Source organism: Bos javanicus, chromosome 10, assembly GCF_032452875.1.
Source record: "Bos javanicus breed banteng chromosome 10, ARS-OSU_banteng_1.0, whole genome shotgun sequence".
NCBI classification, from domain to species: Eukaryota; Metazoa; Chordata; class Mammalia; order Artiodactyla; family Bovidae; genus Bos; species Bos javanicus.
Genome location: NC_083877.1, coordinates 25,245,982 through 25,256,326, shown reverse-complemented (window position 1 = coordinate 25,256,326; position 10,345 = coordinate 25,245,982). Strand labels below are relative to the sequence as shown.

General features: G+C 41.8%; 2 protein-coding genes across 2 annotated transcripts; both read right to left on the bottom strand.

Annotated features, from left to right (window-relative positions):
- Positions 1–3,976: 3,976 nt before the first annotated feature.
- On the bottom strand, positions 3,977–5,053 carry LOC133255180 (olfactory receptor 10G2-like). The gene has a single exon (XM_061429731.1). The coding sequence runs from the start codon at positions 4,931–4,933 to the stop codon at positions 3,977–3,979; it is 957 nt and encodes a 318-aa protein (XP_061285715.1). The 5' UTR covers positions 4,934–5,053.
- Positions 5,054–9,021: 3,968 nt separating this feature from the next.
- Positions 9,022–10,136, bottom strand: LOC133255178 (olfactory receptor 10G2). The gene has a single exon (XM_061429729.1). It carries the CDS (start codon positions 9,976–9,978, stop codon positions 9,022–9,024), a length of 957 nt encoding a protein of 318 aa, XP_061285713.1. The 5' UTR covers positions 9,979–10,136.
- Positions 10,137–10,345: the final 209 nt, after the last annotated feature.

The following is a 10,345-nucleotide window of genomic DNA, read 5'->3' as shown; positions in this document are numbered from 1 at the left end:
GCTGTTCTATCCATTATCATGAGTGGGGTCTTGGAGACTCCACCTATCATTGTAGAACAGTGTATCTCTCCCTTCAGCTTTGTTAGGTTTGCTTCATATATTTTGATGATCTGTTATTAGGCATGTAAATGTTTATAACTGTTATATGTTCTTGCTGTACTGAAACTTTTATTACTATGTGATGTCTTCCTTGTCTCTGGCATCTTTTGCCACCCTTTCACCTTCAACTTGTTTGTGTCTTTGTCTCTCAACTGAGTCTCTTGCCCATAGCATATCGTTTCATAATGTGTTTAATCTATTCTGTCAATTTCTGACTTTGACTTGACAGTTTAATCCACTTGTATAGAACAGCCAGAGAGAAGATAAGGAAATGGAGGACTCAGCACACTAAACCAACTAAATCTAACAGAGATACACAAAATATTCTCTAAAGAGGATATACGAATGGCCAAAAAGCACATGAAAATATGCTAAGCATCACTATTAGAGAAATGAAAACCCAAACTACAGTGAGATATCACTTCACATTCATGAGGATGGCTACTATCAGAAAAACAGAAAACAGCAGGTGCTGGTCTGGATGTGGAGAAATAGGACCTCTTGTGTAGTGTTAGGTGGAAACGAAAAATAGTACAACCCTTGTGGAAAAAAGCGTGGTGGTTCCTCAAGAAATTAAAAATACAATAACCATATGATCCATCAATTTCACTCCTGGCGTATACCCCAAAGAACTGAGAGCAGAGTCTCAAAGAGATATTTGAGGACCCATATTCAGAGTAGCATTATACACAATAGCTACAGTGTGGAAACAATTTCAGAGTCCATCAACGGAAATACAAATATGGCCTATACATATAACAGAATATTATTTTGCCTTAAAATTGAAGAAAGTTCCACAATATGCCACAGTATGGATGAACCTGGAAGACATTATACTAAATGAAATAAGCCAATCACAAAAAGACAAACACTGTATGAGGTATTTAGGAAAGTCAAAATCATAGAGACAGAATGTGTAAAGATGATCCCCAGGGACTTGTAGAAGGGGAGAATAGGAGTTATTGTTTGATGGGTGTTGAGTTTCCATTTTATAGAGTGAAAGGAGTTATGGACACGGGTGGTCATGATGGTTGCACAATGATGTGAATGTATTTCATACCACTGAACCATACACTTAAAAATTATTAAGATGGTAATGTTTATACAATATGTACCTCACTGAAGTAAAATAAAAAATCTCCCCTCAAATTGGCTTACTATGACCTCACACATCTAAATGGGTGAAAAAACTGTCAGCAAATGAAAGAACATATTTACTTGGTCCTTCATTTTCTGGAAGGAGTTATTGACACCTGCTCATATACTGCCCTGTATTTCTTGTTTCTCCAGATAAGAGCAGGACAGATCATAAAGGATAAATCAAGGTCATTTATATCACCCTGACCTGGTCAGAAGGACATTGCTTGATTAACTGACTGGCCCACTGAATATGGAACAGGTGGACTCCAGATCTATGGCTATTGGGCATTATAGTAATTGGCCAAAAAGTTTTCTGGGTGCTTTGGATAATTTGAATGAAGTTCAAAAGACTTTCCCAGTGCTGTTTTAATTTTCAGTTAAAAATTATTGATTGAATAAAGTATTAATTAGGATGAGATGAAACTGCTAACAAAGTAACTCAGTAAGAAATCAGTGGATTAAAGAAGTTAGAGGTCTATTTTCCTTTCACTTAAAATTCTTAAGTGAACGGCTCCAAGCTGGCAGGTGATTCATTTCCACTTGGTTACAAGGTTCTGCTGATGAAGCTGGGTCCCTGTTGTATGCCAGTTTCAGCTCAGAGTAGGAAAAATCATGGAAAAGTTCCTGTGCCACGTTTGAGGGCCAGACCTGGAAGGATTATACATACACATAAACTCTTCTCTTACTCAGTTTGGGAGAACTCTGAAATATGACCATACTTGGAAGCCCTGCTCCATCTACAGTTATCTGGCTAGGGAAGAAGGAGAGACTGGATTCTGGTGGGCAGGTAGCTATCTCTACCACAGTGCCAGTTAGTAGATATTAGGGAAAAGGGGGCTGTGGCACAAACACTAGTGTAATGCCCTTTATCTTCTCCAAAGACTCCAATTTGAATACAACACACACCAGCCTGTGATTATTGTTTCAGGCTTCCCTGCTGGCTCAAAGAATCTGCCTGCAGTGCAGGAGACCCGGATTCGATCCCTGGGTTGGGAAGATTTCCTGGAGAAGGGAATGGCTACGCACTCCAGTATTCTTGCCTGGAAAATGCCATGGACAGAGGAACCTGATAAGTGCTATTATAAAATACAAAGGACTATGGGAATACAAGTCCTTGTATACAAGGAGGATATAAGTTTTCACTGGGAAAATCAGAGAAAGCTTCCTGTAGAAATAAAGGTCCTCCCCATCCTCCTATGCCTTGTAGGAAGCATAAGACATCAGTTTATCAATGTGGCAAGGGAAGAAAGGTATTTCTCACACAGGAATAAGTAAAAGCTCAGAAACAGGAAAGTACAGTCATCCCCAGTACCCGCAGGGGGTTGGTTCCAGGAGTCCCCCTATACCAAATCCCCTGATGCTCAAGTCCCTATATAAGATGGTGTAGTACTCTGAATATGATGGTATCCATAGCCACAGGTTTCACATTTTCAGATTCAATCAACTTTGAATGTGGAGGGCTAACTGGATAGGGAATGTTTAAGGAGTAGCAGGGAAATTAAGGAGAAGGCAATGGCACCCCACTCCAGTACTCCTGCCTGGAGAATCCCATGGACGGAGGAGCCTGGAAGGCTGCAGTCCATAGGGTCGCTGAGGGTCGGACACGACTGAGCGACTTCACTTTTACTTTTCACTTTCTTGCATTGGAGAAGGGAATGGCAACCCACTCCAGTGTTCTTGCCTGGAGAATCCCAGGGACGGGGGAGCCTGGTGGGCTGCCGTCTATGGGGTCGCACAGAATCGGACACGACTGAAGCAACTTAGCAGCAGCAGCAGCAGCAGCAGGGAAATTAATGGGAGTAGGAGAGAAAGGGGAGGTGGAGGGACCTTGGGAGATGAGGTATATTGGGATCAGACTGCAGGGGACTAAATTCCAAGCTGAGGTCTGGCTTTATTTATATATGTTAGAGAGCTAGTGAATGTTTACAAGGAAAGAAATGACGTATTTAGTTCTACGTTTCAGAAAGTAGAACTTATTCTAGTGGTGTGGATGAAGATGAGGATGATAAGGAGAGAGACCGCTTAGGAAGGCAGAGAGATATTCCTGAAGCAGAGCAAACAGAATTAAGTGAATTGCCGTATGGTGAAGAGGGGCTGGAAGGAAGGAGACAGTCTGTGCAGAGATTGCACCAAGTGCTTGGATAGATTTGCCTTGAGATGAGCAAAACAATCCTCAATGCCCAGAGGCTTGGGAAACCAGGAGTGAAGAAAGGGGATGAAGAGTAGATGGGCAGCATTATGCTGGGTTTTCTCAAATTTGGCTTGTGTAATCCCCCTTTCTACATAGAGCATTTATTCCTTGTATTCAACCTTTGTTTGTAGACTGTGCTTTTCCCCAGAAAAGTGCAAAAAAGTGACGGATAATTTAATGAGATTAAATACAGCACTAGCAGGACTTCCCAGGTGCCTCAGTGGTAAAGAATCCACCTGCCAATGCAAGAGATGTGGGTTCCATGCCTGGACTGAGAAGATCCCCTGAAGGAGGAAATGGCAACTCACTCCAGTATTCTTGCGGGGAGAATCCCATTGATGGAGGAGCCTGATAGGCTATGGTACATTGAGTCACAAAGAGTCAGACACAACTGAGCATGTATGCAGCATAGCATTAGAAGCTTCTTCCTAATAGAATTACACTCTATTCAGCATAAACCAAAACTACTTTTGAACATCTGCCACATGCAGCAATTGCTGAAAAGAGCTGTAGCAATGATGATGTAGGTAGTCCCTGAGCCTCTAGTTACTTATTTTCACTCCCAGCCCCTCTACCTGAGGCTAGTGTCTTCAGAGCAGACTTCACTTCCTGGTTCCTCAGTGTGTAGATGAGGGGGTTCAGTAATGGAGTGACAACAGTGTAAAACACAGCCACTGCCCCATCCAGGGGACTCTTGGAGCCAGCCCGAAGGTAGATGAAAATACAGGGGACATAGTAGACTGTGACCACGGTTAGGTGGGAGCCACAGGTGGAGAAGGCTCGGCGCCGCCCATCAGCAGTGTGAATCTGGAGGATGGCATGGACTATGTTGGCATAGGAGAGCAGAATTAACATGAAGCAACTGGTGGCCACTACCCCAATGTCCACAAAAGTCACAAGCTCATTGACAGTTGTGTCTGCACAGGCCAGTCTCAATACTGCAGGGATGTCACAGAAAAAATAATCCACCTGGTTGGGCCCACAGTAGGGCAGGCGGAATGTCAGGGTGGCCTGGATGGACCCATGAACAGAGCCAGCCACCCAAGCTCCAGCCACAAGGATGGTGCACAACCTCCCATTCATGAGCGTGGGGTAGCGCAGGGGCTGGCATATTGCCAGGTACCTGTCATAGGCCATCAAGGTGTAGAGGAAGCACTGAGTGCTGCCCAGGAAATGAAAGAAATACAGTTGAGCCACACAGCCGCCAAACGGGATTCTCTTGCTGGCGGGAGTAAAGTTTAGAATAATCCGAGGAACGATGACAGAGGAGAGCCACATGTCCAGGAATGAGAGCACGCCCAGGAGAATGTACATGGGGCGAGTGTGGAGCTTTGGGTCAGCCCACACAGTGAGCAAAATGAGGAGGTTGCCCAGCTGTGTCAGGATGTAAATGATGAAGAAGAGCAAGAAGAGGAGAATCCTCAGCCTCGGGGGGTGAGATAAGCCCAGGAGAATGAAATCTGTCACCACAGTGTCCAGGGATGTGTTGCTAGTCTTTCCCATGTTCTTCTGTAGTCTGCTAAGATGAATGATGCAGTCAGGCAAGGGAAATACAACACAGAGATGTGATGGGAGAATGCTTTTGTCTGATAACCAGAGTCTAGGAGGTAAACAGAACACATCTACATTTTATATAAAAAGTATTTTTGGCGTGGCATTCAAGGGAGAGGCTGCTGGGCATGGAATGTAAGAAGGTGGCAATGAAAAAGCAAAGTCAGGGAGAAATGAGACCTTCCTACTAGGTCAGGTAGGAAGTCATAGGATAAACTGTTGTCTTGGCTCCCCTTCACCCAGAGGCTCAATCACTTTGAGCCCTTTGCTAGCAATGTCTCTTTCACTTTGAAAGAAATCAGATTATCTCAAAGGATTGGCCTCTTTCTGGCATGTCTACAACGAACTGGGGTTTTGTGTGGGACATTTTGGGTTGGGACTCTTCCTGTCAAGAGATGATATAAATCACTAGGACTGAAGGATGTGGAAGGACCCGTCACTGGGTCTTTTAACCTTGCTAATCTTTTGGACAAGACTCAGATCACAGCCCTTTCAGGCTGTGAGGCAGCATGAGCAGAGAGGTAAAGCAAGGACAGTGAACAGCGTTTGGATTCAGTCGGGAGGCAGAATCCATATTTTATCGCTCTGATTATCCTGTCAGTGTCTTTGTCCCCCGCATTAAAAAAATCTTGCTTAAGAAAAGGTGCTTTAAGGAGAAATATCGTACGACATCTCTTATATGTGGAATCTAAAAAGAAATGATAGAAATGAACTTACAAAACAGAAAGAGACAGACTTAGAGAATGAACTTACGGTTGCTGGTGGGAATGATGGAAGAAGGGATAGTTAGGGAGTTTGGGATGGACATGTACACATTCCTATATTTAAAATGGATAACCAACATGGACCTACTGTATAGTACATGGAACTCTGCTCAATATTATATAGCAGTCTAAATGGGAGGGGAGTTTGGGGAAGAATGGATACAGGTATATGTATGGCTGAATCCCTTTACTGTTCATCTGAAACTATCACAACATTGTTAATCGGCTGTACCACAATACAAAAGAAAAAGTTTTTCTTTTTCTTTTTTTTTTTTAAAGGAAAGGTACTTGAAACGGAAGGCCTTCCAAACTTCAATTACGTTCACCCAGTGTACTCATCCCTGGGGGAAGAAGGGTTAGGGAACTCGTTCTGTGTTTGCTCTGTAATACTGAGTCTGTTGCATGATTTATGCTGCTTTCCTTTCTCCCCTAAATAGAGAAAATAAAAGATAAGTGCTAAAATGTTCAAAGAAGAAAGTTCCCAAATCTGGAGAGAGGCTCATTTAGACTTGATACACTTATCATATGAACTCTGTGAGCAGAGGATGAAGTAAGGAAAAAAGATAAGGAAAAGAGACAACCTAAATATGATTTTTGATAAAGTTGTGAAACTTTTGTGATTTCTAAACTATGTCTTTGCTCCTCTTGTGAACTGACCTGACTTTAGAAATGCTTTCTGGTTTGAACTCACATGAATACAGCACCAAAATCTTGGTGGAGGCTGGCCTTTCTTGGGTAGAATGGCCCTGCAGGTGAGGACAGCCTCCTCCAGAGCATCTTCTGGGCTTGTGGTGATGGCTCACTGGATCTTTGCTTTGGAATGGAATTGACACACTGACTCTATTAATTATCTGTGAGACCTTCTGCCCTTGGAGGCTCCTTGTAGATTGTGACTTCTCTACTTAAATGTCTTGGATTTTATGTTGGTTAAATTATTAGCTGGATCTCCTTTGACTGAGGTATTTTTTTTTTTTTAGCAAAACACTGTCAAGAGATTTATAGAAAATTATTAACCTCTTGGGAATTCTAACCAAAACATTTCCCTCAAGAGAACTGCAGTCCCCTGATCCTCATTATTATTATTATTTTTTTTTTGCTGTGACAGCAAGCAGAAACCATTTCTACATTATGTAGAAAGTGAACTATGAGAACAACACTATCTGTTGGATGAAAGACATAATCTCTCATTTCTGTGATCCTTTTTTTCTTCAAGTGTTGTTGGACCACGCATTTACCCACTTTCTACTCGAAAAATGCATTGAAAATGCACTTAATTTTCAATGGTTGAACTAATCTTCGTTACATGGCTTCCAACACATTTGTTATCCATTGACTGCTGGACAAGTCTGCTGGTGTACAAGAGGGTGGATTCAGCTGTAAGTGAGGAATTAATACATACTCATGAAAGCCAAGGAAAGCCTGACTTTCCCATGGGCCCAGAGTAGCTTCAACATTCTTGATTCCACAGGCCTTCCATGAGGGGAGATGATGCTGACTTTGCATGACAAAAATGAGCAATAAAGATTCAAAATCCCAGTCAGACAACAGGTTGCAAAACAGGACTGTGTCCACAGCAAAGCTCAATAAATAGTTTTTTTTTTTTCTTCAAAATGTATTGATTTTAACTATAGTGAATTCTCCAATATGTATCAACATTGATTTAAACAAGTTAAAAAGAATAGCTTTATTGAAGTTAATACAAATGTTGTAGAGTTCACCCTTTCAATCTGTACAATTCCATTGTTCTTGGTATATTTACAAAGTCGTGGATTGATCACTCCTGTCTAACTCTTGAATAACTTCATTTGTCCCAAAACCCTCTTCCACCCCACTCCTGGTGAACGCTAATCTGCTTTCTGTTTCTATGGATTTGCCTATTCTGAACATTTCATATAAGTGAAGTCATGTAATATGTGGCCTTTTGTGCCTGGTCACTTTGACTTGGCATAGCATTTTCAAGTTTCATCCATGTAGTTGAATGTATCGGAACTCCATTCCTTTTTCTGGCTGATTGCTATTCCATTTTATAGCTATACCACATTTTGTTTATCTTTTTATTAGTTGAGGGATATTTTATTTGGTTACATATTTAGGATGTTTTAGTGCTGCTATGAACACTCATGTACAAGTTTTTCTTTTGTGTTTGTAAGCATATGGTTTCATTTCTTTTGGAATATACCTAGGAGTAGAATACGGAAATTCTATGTTTAACATTTTGAACAATTGCCAAGTTGTTTTTTAAATGGCTCTACCATTTTATATTGCCAAATTTCTTCACAGATAGACAACACTTGTCATTGTCTGTCTTTTTTTATTGTAGCTGCCTTTGATGGTAAATTGTATTAATCAGAGACTGGTGGGTATTAAAACATATATATCGGAGATCATAGGAAACTCTTTTCTGGAATGTCTTAATATATAGTTTAAGATATGTTTGAGGCTTTCCTTTTTTACTCTTTTTTCTTCTGTTCTTTTCTTCCTTCCTCTTTTTTCCATCTCTTTCTTCTTCTTGTGTCTCTCTTCTTTCAAGTCTCATCTGCTTATAGTTTCTTTTAAATATAATAACAAAACTTGCTCATTTTAACGTTGAGTAGCACAGAGATGTACAAGAAATAAAATCCCTTTACTCCACTTTCCCATTGCAATCCCTAATGTAAACAATGTTGAAATTCATCCTATATATGCCTACACTTTGAAGAAGTTATACATATATACATGTGACTAGTTAGGTATTAAGAGAGACTTCCTAAAGATGGATAGAATTTGATGTCTTAGCACATGGGGAGAGTAAGGGACAGGAAGGAAATACAGATGATCCAGTATTTCTGGGTTGAAGTGCTTGGGAATGCTAATGCCATGAATAGGCAAAGAAATAACAGAATTTATAGAAGTCTAGGTTTAGGGGCAAAGTGGATGAAAAAGGGGCTATGGTAGCAGTATGTCTTATTTTTTCCCTTTCACATTTTCTGGCATAATTTACCTCAAAGAAGTTGACATCCTATTTAACCTTTGAAAGACATTTTCTTATCTCACAAGGTAATCAAAAGGTGGTAGAAGGAGTGTATCCATTTATTTCCAAACAAATAATGTAAAACCAATTTGGCCGAGTTTAATGAAATGAAAAGATTATGAATCCAAAGAATTCAGAAGTTTCTTCTAAAGAGAATTAAATTCAGTACAGTTTAGATCATGATCAGCTTTTGAACATCTGCCATATGCAGCAACTTCGGAAAAGAAAGGTATTAATGGTGATGTAGGTAGTCTCTGAGCCTCTAGTTACTTATTTTCACTCCCAGCCCCTCTACCTGAGGCTAGTCTCTTCAGAGCGGACTTCACTTCCTGGTTCCTCAGTGTGTAGATGAGGGGGTTCAGTAATGGAGTGACAACAGTGTAAAACACAGCCACTGCCCCATCCAGGGGACTCTTGGAGCCAGCCCGAAGGTAGATGAAAATACAGGGGACATAGTAGACTGTGACCACGGTTAGGTGGGAGCCACAGGTGGAGAAGGCTCGGCGCCGCCCATCAGCAGTGTGTATCTGCAGGATGGCGTGGACTATGTTGGCATAGGAGAGCAGAATTAACATGAAGCAACTGGCGGCCACTACCCCAATGTCCACAAAAGTCACAAGCTCATTGACAGTTGTGTCTGCACAGGCCAGTCTCAATACTGCAGGGATGTCACAGATAAAGTAATCCACCTGGTTGGGCCCACAGTAGGGCAGGCAGAATGTCAGGGTGGCCTGGATGGACCCATGAACAGAGCCAGCCACCCAAGCTCCAGCCACAAGGATGGTGCATAACCTCCCATTCATGAGCGTGGGGTAGCGCAGGGGCTGGCATATTGCCAGGTACCTGTCATAGGCCATCAAGGTGTAGAGGAAGCACTGAGTGCTGCCCAGGAAATGAAAGAAATACAGTTGAGCCACACAGCCACCAAATGGGATTCTCTTGCTGGCGGGAGTAAAATCCAATATTAGCCGAGGAACGATGACAGAGGAGAGCCACATGTCCAGGAATGAGAGCACGCCCAGGAGAATGTACATGGGGCGAGTGTGGAGCTTTGGGTCAGCCCACACAGTGAGCAAAATGAGGAGGTTGCCCAGCTGAGTCAGGATGTAAATGATGAAGAAGAGCAAGAAGAGGAGAATCCTCAGCCTCGGGGGGTGAGATAAGCCCAGGAGAATGAAATCTGTCACCACAGTGTCCAGGGATGTGTTGCTAGTCTTTCCCATGTTCTTCTGTAGTCTGCTAAGATGAATGATGCAGTCAGGCAAGGGAAATACAACACAGAGATGTGATGGGAGAATGCTTTTTCCTGATGATTAATGCCAGAGAGTTATGAGATAAACTGAATACTATTAAATTTTTTTTCTAAAAGGAAGGTGGCATTGTCATTAGTCATTTTGGTTTACTTGATAAGATAAATCACCCACAGGCTGGTTAGTATTCTAGATGAATGGAAACTCTTATCTACTGAGAAGCATAATTTGGCAGATCAAGGAACAGGAGAGTGTGTGAATGATAGGCAGTATCATTAACTTCAAGCAAAAAGAATGTTCACCAAAGAGGAGCTAAGGCTTAGACAGAGGAGTGTGGAAT

Bases quoted from the DNA above. Each gene is read 5' to 3' on its own strand.
- LOC133255180 (XM_061429731.1), bottom strand. From the start codon at position 4,933: ATGGGAAAGACTAGCAACACATCCCTGGACACTGTGGTGACAGATTTC.
- LOC133255178 (XM_061429729.1), bottom strand. From the start codon at position 9,978: ATGGGAAAGACTAGCAACACATCCCTGGACACTGTGGTGACAGATTTC.